Source organism: Convolutriloba macropyga, chromosome 1 (assembly GCF_964194025.1).
Source record: "Convolutriloba macropyga chromosome 1, txConMacr16.3, whole genome shotgun sequence".
Lineage (NCBI taxonomy): Eukaryota > Metazoa > Xenacoelomorpha > Acoela > Convolutidae > Convolutriloba > Convolutriloba macropyga.
The window spans coordinates 82,993,537-83,009,133 of NC_134468.1; the positions used below are offsets into that span (position 1 = coordinate 82,993,537).

The 15,597-nt window shown below is 33.5% G+C and overlaps 1 protein-coding gene across 1 annotated transcript in view; it reads left to right on the forward strand.

Moving 5' to 3' along the window:
* LOC142352128 (anoctamin-7-like) overlaps positions 1–15,597 on the forward strand; it is a 108,199-nt gene that overhangs the window by 79,853 nt on the left and 12,749 nt on the right. The window contains exon 8 of the mRNA XM_075404546.1: positions 13,848–13,874. Within this exon, the coding sequence (XP_075260661.1) occupies positions 13,848–13,874 (27 nt within the window). The remainder of the gene's footprint in view (positions 1–13,847; positions 13,875–15,597) is intronic.

The following is a 15,597-nucleotide window of genomic DNA, read 5'->3' on the forward strand; positions in this document are numbered from 1 at the left end:
CTAGACCCAGACTGGACAATCGAAACGGACGACAATAGTACAAAAACGGATACAAAGCTGAGACAGAACATAAGAAAAACCTACTAATCTGCAAAAACGCACTCCTCTGGAATAAAGGAAAACCAGCGATTAAAGCAATGGAAAGCAGATTCACAGGACTGAAATTGAAGGACTAAACGTTTCATGACATCTTCAAGAAAGGGAGAGAGATCTGCAAAAAGAAGTGGGCAAAGTAGGAAATTTGTGCAACCTCTCCTTAAACTTACAAACTGAAAATCAATCAGACACTGAATTCTGGTTTACCTGTAAAGAAAAATTGGCATAATGCAAACTACTAGCACAGACAGCCGGAGATATCGAAAAAAATCTCACGATTTCTACATTTTTAACGGTTTAAAGAACAAAAATCAAGCGAACTAAATAACAGCTTTGATGAATTGCAGAAACATCTAAATCTAATCACAATAAACCAGAAAACCAAATAAATGCTCAACATCAAACAGGAACCAATAGCATAAAAAATATTTAAGCAAAACAGTAACGGGGAAACTTGTTACAACTGTGTTGGCTGTTACTATTTAGGGCAAAAAAACCATTGTAAGGCGAGAAATAGAAATTGGTCCAATTGTAGTAAGATAGGACACCTAAAAGCAGTTTGGAGAAGCAAAAGCAACAAACCAGAACTCAACCGGAAAAATAAATACATAAACAAAAAAAACAAAGTAACGGAATAATAGGAGAGCGAAAACTCAGACACGAAAACAGAACAATCATAAACGTGTTCACATCGAAAATCACCCCAAACAAAGCCAATAGAGAAATCAAGACAACAAGGAATACAGAAAATTTCCAACACCTATCAAATCAGAAGATCAGTTGATTGTCAGAAAGGAAACTGAAAAACCAGAACGAACCGGAAAAATGTCTTTGTTTAACCGTATCCAAGACTGGACAAAAGTAGAAGATGACGGCAGAGGATAGAACTAGACCTAACGATAAACAAAAAAAGTAAGGGCAATTTTAGATACAGGTAGTAGGCCAATTTCAATAATACCGGAACATATACCCGAAACACTGGTAGATACGGATTACATAGTTCGGAAAATAGATAACGGAAGACAAGTCTTGGACTTCAAGTTCAAAACTTGAAAACTCAAAAATGCAACTAATTTAGAAACCAAGTACCAAAATGCTTCCCAAATAGTAAAATGGTGGATTATAAAACACAAAATCACACCAATAATAGGGATTGACAAAATAGACAAGTGGAAGATACAGGTGTTCCCCAGAAAACCCTAACCCATTAATAATGTTCATACGAAAACTGGTAATATAGAAAAAATATGTACAGAATTTATAAATGATCACTACAAACTTTTTAACCGAGACACAACGGTCCACAATTTTTAATAAAATGTAAAATTTTAAGATAATTTAAATTTTACGCGTTACAACAGAAAGGGAGGATTGTCCCAATACACATTCAAAACAAAGCAAAAGTGGAAATTGTCAACCTCATAAGTAACGGCCACGTTTTTCGGGAAAAAACAGCAGAGGATTATTTTATCAGCCAGGTGTATCACAAATGAGAACGATGGAACGGTAGAAACAGTAGTAGATGCAAAAAAGTTGAACAAAGACATAGTTAAAAAGAAAGCACATATTCCAATTATAGATAAAAACATATAGAAAGAAACATAGAAGATATCATGGCACAAATTTCGTTAAAGAGAACTGAAAACAAAACCGGACAACTTTTTCTCTCCACGATAGATTCGAAATATGCATTTGGTCAAATCAATCTAGACGAAGACATATCAAAACATTGCGTTTTCACGATAATTGCAGGCAAAATAACGGAACATTACGGTTACATAAAATGTTTCTACGGACTAGTGGACATGACATGCCCGTTATATTCCAATTAAAAACGACCGTAGAATGAAACTTGAAACACCTGCTTGGCAAGATGACATAACAGTAAGTAAAGAAAACCTTTTACAACATCTTAGCGATGTGGATAACTTTTCAGAGTTTTTGGAAAACACAGGCAATAGAGCATCATTAAAAATCAAAATTTTTGGCAAAGAATTTGACTGGCCGGAATACATTTCAGAAAAAGGAAAAAAACACAAAATTATGAGAACTGAAGAAATTTTAGCATTTGAACCACCATTGAATTTAAAAGAAATCAGATTGTTCCTAGGATCCGTTCAATATTTAGGAAAATTTATCCCAAACCTAACGGACAAAACAAAACCGTCATGATAACTTTTGGAAAAGGCAAACACAAACTGGATATGGACGGAAAAAGAACAAACGGCATTCGCCCAAATTAAATACAAAATAAAGAAAATTGATTACATAGCCGATTACAACGCAACATGAAAGACAAATACTCTCGGTAGATGCAAGTACTATGGTATTGGGAACCACACTGTGGCAAGTTGATGATAACGAGTAAAGACGCTCCTTTGCACACAGTTCACGGAAACTAAATAAAGGGGAAACCAAGTACGCAATCAACGAGCTAGAGATGTTAGCGATAGTACAAGGATTTCTCCATGGACGCAAACTCTTTAAACATTACCTCCTCTTAGACCGCAAATCCACGGTAAAATCGTAAGCGTTAATAAGTGTCCTCTCTAGATATAAAATTAACAAATTATACAGCAGATGATTGACTAGATGGAAAGAACGGTTACTTATCTTTGATTTCGAAATTGAACACTGTAAAGGTCAAGGGATGGGTATAACGGATCAACTATCTAGAAATTCCCAACAAGACCCGTTACCAGAGAACAAAGTTTTTGAGAGTTTTATCATTAACTTTTTAATACACATGAATTCTTCAAAATACAATATCCTAATTGATACTTACTCTAAACAAATCCATGCAAAGAGAGTTCTAAAAGGAGCATCTGAAAGAAAAAAAATTTCTGAGAAAAAGCAAACTAACAAATCACATGACTTAATGACCATATTACTGCCTAAAGCAATAGGACGAAAAACAAAATTCATTCCAATTGAGCACACTAAAGCTAGTAATGAAACAATCAATCTGCTGAGCGCGTTTTGCTTTATCTCGAATTACATTTCAGTTGCATAAGAAGGTGAAAATTCTGATTCAAATGTCAACGATCGATTCAACAGAAGTTCAAAGACTGTACACTCTTAAAATTGACGAACAGGATTCAAACATCTTGTTTTCGTGCAAGTTAAGCCCTAGACAGTATCTGAAAGCCCTCTATGAAAAGCTTCATATGCTCCAAACAACCATCCCTTATATAACGGTAGCTGGGGTAGATTGTGTATTTAATTCAACGAAGATAGAGCAACAGATGAGGCGGATAAGAGACACTGCAAAAATAAAGACTATTACTAACTAACTAGCAGGACATGCCAATACCTTACTTAGCAGACTGGAATAACTTGAAAATGAACAGACGCTCCAACCAAGTAGGCGAAGCGGTACGAATATATGGAGAATTTACACCCATCCATAACCAGATCAACGTCATCAACCTAGAGTCCGATCAAAAGCTCGAGAATCTGCCAGCAGAGACAACGGGGACAGAATACTTTCGGCGACACGACAAACAACTATCGACCAAAAAACTGAGCTGATCTCGTTAGAATACCAGGAAATCTAGAACGAACTGGGCACAGCACTGGGACTGGTACTTGTCAAACAAAAATAATCTTACCTGTTACACTCCGTTGATGGTTTCTTAGCGCTCTCCATTAACGCCATTGCGGGATTAGCAAGATGAGAGATGAGTCTAAGTTGGCCTACTGGCCGAATAATGATGCAGAATTACATCATAAATCCCGCAACGTCATTGAATGCTTACAAACAGGTAAAACTTTAAACTCTAGTAAGAGTAAAACAGACCTAGAAAAAACGAGACCCCTTTATAAGACGAACCAAGAAATCCAGATAGATCATTACGGACCAGTAACGGAAAAAGGAACAATTAGGTACATAATATTGGCAACGAACCGTTGCTCAAAATAAACACACGCCAAAATGGTTAATAGCACAGGGAAACTTGCAGCTATCATATTTATTTAAAGACATTCTACTAAATACGGGATACCCGGAAAGATTTAGGTCAGAGCACGGTGGTTGCTTGAGAAGCAAAACATTTAAACATTTGATAAAAGAAAAGAAAATCAAACAGGAAAATATAGCACGTTACGCACACACGGGTAACAACAGTGCGGTCGCGAGAAAGAGAGTTCGGAACAGTCGAAACTTACCTTGAAATTTTTAAAGCAGAAGGATTAAACCTAGAAGAAAGTTTGAAAAACATTTTTTACGTTTAATTTTTACGTACCATAGCTCCATTCAAACGAAAACATAGAGGCAACGTTCTGACAAAGAATCCGACACTTACTTAACGTCAATTTTTAGTCCTATAGATGATTTTTTATCAAAAAACGAACTAAAAGTGACGGAACTTGTACGGAACAAAACGGGAAAATATTAGGACAATGAATTCACCATCCACTGCTGCAGTCCAACTTCAAATTTACAGCGGACTGAAAACCTCAAGAAAGCCCAAAAAGTTCTAATGGGAAAACTTTTCAGGGGAAAACCTACCACAAAAGGGAAATATTACCATAAACCGTCAAACAGCACGAAATGTTAAAAAAATTTCAGCATGACGACGGGCCGTTTCCATCTAAACAAGATCCAAAAATAAACCAGAGACAAAAACAAAAAAATCAGAACAAAACAACTGGACCGAAAACGTAGCCTCTGACCGATAAATCAAGCTAGCATTACACAAGAACAAAAGCATTCTGAATCGCTCATTACGAAGTCAAAAGCACCTACTACTACCTAAACGAGGAGGTTGGGGTACTGAAAAGATTCCACATGGCGTACTATGGTAGCAAATAGATTTGTAGTAATGAGTTCGCCTGATGCCTTGAGAAAGTTCTACTTAAAAACAGGGTACATGAAAAAAGGAGAGGCAAGAAAAACGACAAAAAGCCGAAAAAGTTAGTAGTACCGGATGCCTCCGGAAATAGTTCGGACAGTTATCTGACGTGACACCACGCCACTACAGACCGGACAACAAAAACTCAACGGCACATACCACCAACCAAGACGACCAGTCAGATTCTTCAAGATCCCATGATGACATTACTTATCAGGAAACAACACACCACAAAAATAACACAGTCAAACTGACAGCAGACTTCGATACCAACACAAAAGCATTGATTGAAAACGTACAAGAAATCAGAACAAGGAAAACTGAAGACATGCAAAGACCAACAAGTTTCGTAGCGCAATCAACCCCAGTTGAGCACAAAAACAAAAGCACATAAAACAAGCGTTGGATAATCAAAATAAAACCTTCTAACGAAATTAAAATTATAACGGAAAAAGTAACAGGAAATGTTACACAAAAAGTAACTGAAAATGTAACGGAAAACGTAACAGAAAATATAGAGAACGGAAAGGAAATTAGACAGTCCGATATATTACGAAACGCTAATCGAATTAATAAGGGGGGATATCATACTGATTACATTACGTTTAGGTTCCAAGTTTAAAGAATTAGTGGATGCAGCCAATTCCTCACGTCAAGGAACCAGCCAAGTACGCAAGACCCCAGGCTCAAAAATTTATGGCACCTAACCGGTCAACAGAAACTCAGAATTGGGATCTTAATAATTTAGAAAGAACCCGCAATGCACTCACAGAAGAAGGAGGAGACACTCAATCAGAGACCAATTTATTGGTAATTGACGAACCACTAGAGCAAATCCCAGTTAACAGTGAGAGGGACAAATGGGAGGAGCTTGCTTAACTACACTCAATTTTAATTCAGAAGCAAGAGAGTAAACGGATTGAAATATAAAGAAACTTGGAACCCCCCAGAATTAAAAGATAAACTGACAAGCCCAGCAAACATAACAAACTTTTGCTAATGTTTATTTTGTTTGAAAATCCCTTTATTAAGGTACTTCGTTTCATCTGTTAATTATCATGCCACGTGAAGTGACACACCTGATATGTTGACCATTAGCATTCATCATTGAGAACTGGTATTGTCTAATGTACTAAGCTAGACATAGGTCTCCTATTACGCAAGGTTATTCTTTAGAAGGCAAAAGGTTCAAGGTTTTATTTCATTTCTTTATTGCTAACTAAGATTCATAGGAGTAGCAACACTGATGCTGTGATTATGTTTTTTAACATTCGAAGGCATCTGGATCTTTAATCAGAGGGTTTTAGCCAGATTTATTTATATATTCACCTCAAAAAAACACAGGAAAGAAAACACCATGAAAAAGAATAATTAAAATATGTACGTTTTCAAAGATTTTTAGTTAAAAATTGAAACCTATGAATCAAGAATTTAAATTTGACCTGTGACAATTCGATCTGAATGAAACAAATGGAAGTTGTTTTCCTTTGATGTTTATCAGAACATCTCGTTTTTTTGTTTTTCATTTAAGACAATCTAAAAATTTTTTCAATTATCACGAAAAAAAAATTTTGTCAATGACTATAATGTGAAAAACGATCAGTGAAAGTAAACAATGACAGTAGAACTTAATTGGAATTTGCTTGCAGCAATCATAGAATCAATCGCTTGATCTTGCAGGCGTTTTTGTTCTCGCATGATCAACTTTTGTCTTGCAAGATCATGTAATATGACAATACTATTCAATGATTTTAAAATATCAGATTGTTTAACCTTCTTTTTTGACTAAAGTTGGAACATTTGCGTTATTATTGAACACATGCTTGTCATGAGCGTTACTTAGCTAGAATTTTAACCAGATTTTATGGAGGACTTCCAATTGTTATATTTTGTAAGAACTTCCTCTAGGAACGACTTTATTCAGGGAAGCTAAGGACGCATACAAATAGTTATAATCCTCCTTGTAAAAAAAACAATTATTTGAATTCGAAGATCGCCCTAGGACCACTTGTTTTAGTTCTCAGAATATTTTTCAGCACATACAAAATAGTGCAGATAAATTGTTCACACTTAGTTGATTCACTCTTCGTCAATATTTATCTAATAAAAGATACCATTTTTAATCTAAAATTCTAATAGTTTTTTAAAATCTTAAGGTACGTACAGAAACAATGCATTCCAGTAACGGCTCGATTGCTTGCCTAGTAGATAGGAAACATAAAAAACATATTGAACAGAAGGAAAACTTCATTAAGTTTGGTTTTCTGAATGCGATAAAAACCGCAGTTTTCTCTTTTCAAGTAAATATGTTGTCGGCTTTTCTGTAGTTGTTTATTGAACAGTATTTTGTCTTGATCTCATTGACTGTGAAAATAGTTTTTTGCAGGATTGCGGATTTTTTATTCCGGTTAATCTTTAATGCTTTTGAAGGCTACATTTTTATCAAAGCAAGGAAGACTGAAGACTTGCAAAGACCAACAAGTTCCATTGCGCCATCAATACCAATTGAGCAAAAAGACGCAAGCACAGAAAACAAGCGATGTATAATCAAAATAGAACCTTCTAACGAAAATGAAATTATAACGGAAAAATTATCAGAAGTTGTTATACAAAAAAAACGGAAAATGTAACGGAAAACGTAACAGAAAATATAGAGAACAGAAGGTAAATTAGACAGTCCATTAGACTAAGAAAACGCTAATCGAACTAAAAAGGGGAAGTACATTACGTTTAGGTTCCAAGTTCAAAGAACTAATTGATGCAGCAATTTCCTCCCGTCGAGAAACCAGCCAACTACTCAAGAACCCAGGCTCAAATATTAATGGCACCTAACCGGTAAACAGAAACTCGGAGAAGGGGTTTTAAAATTTTAGAAAGAACCGGCAATGCAGCCATAGAAGAAGGAGGAGACGCTCAATCAGAGAGCAATACATTGGAAATTGACGAATCACTAGAGCAAATCCCAGTTAATAGTGAGGAGGAAAATTGGGAGGAGCTTAACTACACTCAATTTTAATTCAGAAGCAAGAGAGTAAGCGGATTGAAACATAAAGAAACTTGAAACCCCAGTATTAAAAGATAAACTGACAAACCCAGCAAACTTAACAATCTTTTGCTTATAATTATTTTGTTTGAAATTCCTTTTATTAAGGTACTTTGCTTCATCCGTTAATTATCATGCCACGGAAAATGACACACCTGATATGTTGATTTTTAATATGCATCATTGAGAACTGGTTTTATTGTCTAATTAACTAAGCTAGACATAGATCTCTCATTACGCCAGATAAGTCGTTAGAAGACAAATGGCAGTTCAACGTTTCAATTCATCTCTTTATTGCTAACCAAGATTAATAACAATAACAACACTGATGTTGTGATTAATTTATTTAACATTTGAAGGAATCTGGATATTTAATCCGAGGGTTTTAGCCAGATTAATTTATATGTTCACGTTAAAAAAACACAGGAAAAAACACCTTGAAATAGAATAATTACAGTGTGTATGTTTTCAAAGATTTTTAGTCAAAATTTGAAACCTATGAATCAAGAATTTAATATTGACCTGTGACAATTCGATCTGAATGAAACAAATGGAAGTTGTTTTCCTTTGATGTTTATCAGAACATCTCGTTTTTTTGTTCTTCATTCAAGACAATCTAAAAAGTTTTTCAAATATCACGAAAAATATTTTTTGTCAATGACTATAATGTGAAAAACGATCAGTGAAAGGAAACATTGACAGTAGAACTTAATTGAAATTTGCTTGCAGCGATCATAGAATCAATCGCTTTATCTTACAGGCAATTTTTGTTCTCGCATGATCACCTTTTGTCTTGCAAGATCATGTATTATGATCATACTTTACAAAGATTTTGAAATATCAGATTTTTTAATCCTCTCTTTTTACAAAGGATGGAACATATGCGTTACTATTAAAAACATGCTTGTAATGAGCTTTATTTAGCTAGAATTTTACTTAGATGTTATACGGAACTTTGAAATGTTATATTTTGTAAGAACTTCCTCTGAAAACGACTTTATGCAGGGAAGTTATGGACGCATACAAATAGTTATCATCCACCTTGTAAAAAAACAATTTTTTGAATTCGAATTGCCCTAGGACCACTTGTTTTGGTTCTCAAAATATTTTTAAGCATAAACAAAATAGTGCAGATAAAATGTTCACACTTAGTTGATTCGCTCTTCATCAATAATTTATCTGATAAAAGATACTATTTTTTAATCAAAAACTCTAACTGATTTTAAAAATCTTATGGTACGTTCAGAAACAATACTTTCCAGTGACGGCTCGATTGCTTGCCTAGTAGAAAGGAAACATAAAAACATATTGAACAGAAGGAAAACTTCATTAAGTTTGGTTTCCCTAATGCAATAAAAACTGCAGTTTTCTCTTTTTAAGTAAATATATTGTCGTTTTTTCCCGTAGCTTTTAATTGAACAGTATTTTGTCTTGATCTCATTGACCTGTGAAAATTGTTTAATTCAAGATTGCGGATTTTTTTTCCGGTTAACCTTTAATGCTTTTGATGGCTACATTTTATCAGAGCAAGGAAGACTAAAGACTTGCAAAGACCAACAAATTCCGTTGCGCAATCAACCCCAGTTGAGACCCAAAACTAAAGCACAGAAAACAAGCGATGTATAATCAAAATAAAACCTTCTAACGAAAACAAAATTATAAAGGAAAAGGTAACAGAAAATGTTATACAAAAAGTAACGGAAAATGTAACGGTTAACGTAACAGAAAAAATAAAGAACGGAAAGGAAATTAGACAGTCGAATAGATTAGGAAACGCTAATCGAACTAATAAGGGGGATATCATACTGAATACATTACGTTTAGTTTCCAAGTTTAAAGAACTAGTGAATGCAGCTATTTCCTCCCGTCAAGGAACCAGCCAAGTAATCGAGACCCCAGGCTAAAATAATTATGGCACCTACCTGTAAACGTAAACTCAGAAATGGAATCTTCATATTTTAGAAAGAACCCCCAATGCACCCATAGAAGAAGGAGGAGGCACTCAATCAGAGACAAATTTTTTGGTAAATGACGAACCACTAGAGAAAATCCCAGTTAACAGTTAGGGGGAAATTGGGAGGAGCTTAACTACACTCAATTTTAATTCAGAAGCAAGAGAGTAAGCGGATTGAAACATAAAGAAACTTGAAACCCCCAGTAATAAAAGATAAACTGACAAACCCAGCAAACTTAAAAAAAAGTTTTGCTTATATTTTTTTGTTTGAAATTCCCGTTGTTAAGGTACTTTGCTTCATCCGTTAATTATCATGCCACGGAAAATGACACACCTGATATGTTGGTTTTTAATATGCACCATTGAGAACTGGTATTATTGTCTAATGTACTAAGCTAGAAATAGATCTCTCATTACGCAAGATAATTCATTAGAAGACAAATGGCAGTTCATTGTTTTAATTCATCTCTTTATTGCTAACTAAGATTTATAACAATAACAGCACTGATGATGTGATTAATTTATTTAAGATTTGAAGACATTTGGATTTTTAATGCGAGGGTTTTAGACTGATTAATTTATCTGTTCACTTAAAAAAACGCAGGAAAAAAACACGTTGAAATAGAACAATTACAGTATGTACGTTTTCAAAGATTTTCAGTTAAAATTTGAAACCTATGAATCAAGAATTTAATATTGACCTGTGACAATTCGATCTGAATGAAACAAATGGAAGTTGTTTTCCTTTGATGTTTATCAGAACATCTCGTTTTTTTGTTTTTCATTTAAGACAATCTAAAAATTTTTTCAAATATCACGAAAAATATTTTTTGTCAATGACTATAATGTGAAAACGATCAGTGGAAGGAAACATTGACAGTAGAACTTAATTGAAATTTGCTTGCAGCAATCATAGAATCAATCGCTTGATCTTGCAGGCGTTTTTGTTTTGGCATGATCAACTTTTGTCTTGCAAGATCATGTAATATGACAATACTATTCATTGATTTTAAAATATCAGATTGTTTAACCCTCTTTATTGACTAAAGTAGGAAAACATGCGTTACTATTGAACACATGCTTGTCATGAGCTTTATTCAGCTAGAATTTTACTCAGATGTTATGGAGAACTTTGAAATGTTACATTTTGTAAGAACTTCCTCTGAAAACGACTTTATGCAGGGAAGTTATGGACGCATAAAAATGGTTATCATCCTCCTTGTAAAAAGCAATTATTTGAATTCGAAGATTGCCCTAGGACCACTTGTTTTAGTTCTCAGAATATTTTGAGCATATACAAAATAGTGCAGATAAATTGTTCACACTTAGTTTATTCGCTCTTCATCAATAATTTATCTAATTAAAGATACCACTTTTAATCAAAAAGTCTAACTGGTTTTTAAAATCTAAGGGTACGTACAGAAACAACACATTCCAGTAACGGCTCGACTGATTGCCCTGTAGATAGGAAACATGAAAAACATATTGAACAGAAGGAAAACTTCATTAACTTTGGTTTCATTAATGCAAAAAAAAACTGCAGTATTCTCTTCTCAAGTTAATATGTTGTCGCTTTTTCCGTAACTATTTATTGAATTGTGTTTTGCTTGATCCCATTGACTGTGAAATTAGTTTTATTCAAGATTGCGGGTTTTTTATTCCTGTTAACCTTTAATGCTTTTGATGGCTACATTTTATCTAGTGTTTGTAGGATGAGCAAGAAAGTAATATGTCGATTACTGGTGTCCGTAAGAAAAAAGTGGACAAACCAAGCAGTCAAGTCTAACAAAAAACAAATTCTATTTAGTGGATGGTTTCGTCTTGTTTTCTAAAATTTAGGTAAACAATAGTTTTCTCTTCTCTATCAAAAAAATAGAATTTAAATAAAAATTTATAATTTTTCTATACTGTAGTAAATAGCCCTTGAATCAGCAGCTAAATATAATAAATTTTCTTTGTCATTAAATTCAATCTTTTTTTAATAATTTGTCTTGACTTTTGGTTGAACAGAAAAATGAACTGTTTCATAATTCGCTTTGAAAATGTGCCCGTTTCTCTCAGTTCTTTGAAACATGTCAAACCATGTGCCCAGAAGTGCAATTGACTCAAAATTATCAGTTTGAGCCTGAAGAGATATTTTTACAAATTTCATATTTTCATTGGATAAATTTTATCAGTTTAGTTGCAAAATTTCATTTCTTCAGAGACTAGTCGGTAAATATTTTGTGGGAAAACTCTATTAGAAAAATCAACATAACTAACAATTTTTTGCAGGTTTTTGGTTGAATTTTGCTTAGTTTTTGCTCTGTCTTGTTTACTATCTTGCTTTGCTAAATCTTTGTCAGATAATTAGAGCAAGAAAAATTATTTTAACTTGCTTTCAGTACAAATGTCATTAATATTTCTCGAGATTGATTTTATTGTTTTCACGTTTTGAAAACAAATCGCCGCCAACTATATAATAATATCCATCAATTTTTGAATCGATTTCTTTATGGTTACTTGTGAATGCACAATTTATATAAATTGAAGCATGCAAAAGACATTCGAAGATTCCTAATTTCTGCGACAACAACAGGCTTTGAAATCAAGCAAAAAAAATCTCAGATGTCATCTTCCTTTTCATGTTGCACGTATCAGCTTGATTATCAGAAGTATTTTTCAATAATTCATTGTAAAACCTATTTATTTTGTGAAAAAACAATGAGAATCAAATCCGCCCAATTAGGTTATTGGTTTCAATTGTAATTGTGTTATTGGCTGCTCCACATCCAAATTCAAGGGAAGTAGTTTTAATGAAGTATAGCGTCAAATGACTTTTTATGAAATGAGGTCTCAAAAATCAAGTTCGCTGGAAAAATTGAAACTTGCATCTCACGTGATTTTGCATTGGGACTAAAACAGCAGGAAAATGGAAACAAGTCATAATCAAGTACAAAATTTATTGAATTATAAGCGTGACATACCTTGAAAATGTACATACATGTATTTACATATGTATTTAACCAACAAACTTTTCAGATTAGTTGTCAGTTTATCTTTTCGGGGCAATGAATTGAATTATCAGTAAAAAGCAGCTCTATTACAAGCAGCAATATTTGATATACCAATTCATTAAGCAATTAAGGTCTTGCTTGCCTGTGCTTTGCATCTCTTATCATCTTATGAAGATCAAGCAGATCAATTTTTTGAGGTATTTAATGCAAGACGTAATTGGTAAGTTTGTGTAAAGATAAAAACAAATCTTAACATTCCTAATTGTCATCTTGAGAGTTCTGTTCAGACTTATTCCGACTCGAACGTATTATATGAGAGCTCATGAAATATTTATGATTCTTTTCTTCTGAGTTTTTTCATATGTAAGCTTTTTAAATAATAGTTTTGTGGTTTATATAGTTTATTTTGAGGTCCTTGTATAACTTTGAAATTTCTGATTTCTTCTTTCTTTTTTTTTCAAAACTCTTATACATCTATATAAATCAAAATTCGGATAACATTCTATTAAGTAGTTCAGAAAATTTTGATACAACCAAATAAGTGTAATAAATTTGCTTAAGAATCTGGTAGTAACTTATAGGATATTCATTGCTGAATGTATCTTTGTTAAAAAACCTTAAATGCATTTGGTAAAATCCATAATTATAATGAGGTAATGAATATTTATGAAGCTTGATGACTTCGGTGGTGAATTATAATCTGTAAATTTCAGTCTGGGAACGTTTTATGTGTGTGTGGTGGTGTTTTTTGTCTTGTAAACTTATGAATGCCTATAACTTTTCAACTGTTTATATGTGGTGGTAGTCTTTATAATAACAGTTTATTTTTTTCATCCAACCCGCATCAGCATTTTTATATTGTAATTTGTATATTTTATGCGGAGTTAAACCCGTTCTTTTTTTAGCTCGCAACTTTAATCAATGCTGGCAACGCAAGTCTATTTATGCATGAATCGAACTGTCCTAAGTTTATATGTAACATGCTCTATGTAATATGAAGTTTTCACGTGGGCTGACTTCTTACCCTTTAAGACCTCGAATCTAGTCTGTTTCGCCGCCTCTTAAAAACCAAAGTTGATTCCCTCGCGATCCATAATCCCTTGTTAAAAAATTTGTCGCTTTAATCAAGAAAAATTACATCATTAAATTCTAAAGAGAACAAAAATAAAACTTGGCGTATAATGTTTTAAAGTCTTTCTCGCAGAATTCGATGCAGATCTCGTTGTTCATTTTCAACTGTTATTAAAACGGTTATAAAACTTTCAAAACTTAAAACAAAAATTTGGTTGAAATTTAGCAAACCTTGCAATTTTGTCAAAAAAATATTCGACTAGAGAACATATGTACAATAATATTACAAGCGTGTAGCTGTACTTAAATAGACCTAATTTCAAAGAAAACGGCAGCAATTTAGAGAACAATTAAAAGTTTTCTCGATGTATTAAGATACAAAATTGGAAAAAAGCTGTAAAAAATGAGTGAATTTATCAGAATTTTGTTACCGGAAGGCTCTTGTAATGAAAACTCGAAGCCGAGACAAAGCTGGGTGGAGAAACAGAATAGATTCACTTTTGGTTACATGACAGTTTACCCAATGCCAAAAAACCCAATGTGCCGAAATACCCAATTCCTTTCGATTTTTTCGTTCATTAACCCGGTCACCAATTAGCAGCCGGTGTTTAAGCGATTATTATTTTTCTAAATAGTCGTCCCGGTAATTTCAACAATAGGGTAAAATAATGGGTACATTTTTGGTATTTTGTCACATTGGGTACTTGGCCCTGGGTATTTTGTCGTAACAAAATTTGGTTAACGTATAGTAAGTTCCGACCCTATCTACCCCTGGTTGAGGGTGTGAAAATTAATGGTCGGATTAGATAGCTCTAATATTTATGTCCAGTGGGCTAACTGGTGTATACCTGTTCACTAGTGGTCATTTATACCATATAGAGGATTTTTGGGTAAAATTGTTTTTCCTACTTTTTTGCCGGGTTTCTATGTCTCCCTCGAGAACAGGGTTACAAAATGTTGATGTGAGAACTTATCCACCGGTTCTATCTTTATGTTTCGGTTATTTATATTGACTCGTTGAGATGCTGACTCTTAGCGGTAAAGGATAACTGCTCCTCTTGTTACGAATTGGAAAACGTTACAATTACTAAACCAAAAAATAAAAAATACTGCGCTGTAAAAGAATATTAACTCGTGAATTTTTATTCTTGAAAAACATAAATAAAATAGATTTTTTTTTCGGATAATCGTTAAGCAGCGTAATTATCCCTGATGTTTTTCTGGATGTAAGATTAGGAGAGAAATAAAGAAGGGGTTGATATCGAAATATTTTGTTTAATAAGGGGTGAATTTATTAATGTCAATTGTGAGAGGTTAAAAATTTATAATTTATTAATAATTTTTCAATGATAAACGTAAGAAGTTATCAAATATTATCTTGTATTGAAATACGTGTATTTTCCCCGGCTGGTCATTTGCATCATCTAAGAACGAAGTCTTCCCAGTATAACCACTATTTACCTAGTTTTTACCAAACATATTTTTTAGGATTTTTGGTTGGGAAACAGATGTACCTATTTTTACGGGGTCGGGCAATAACTTAAACCAAGAACAACATCTTTTTTGGCTGCGATTAAGCGATAA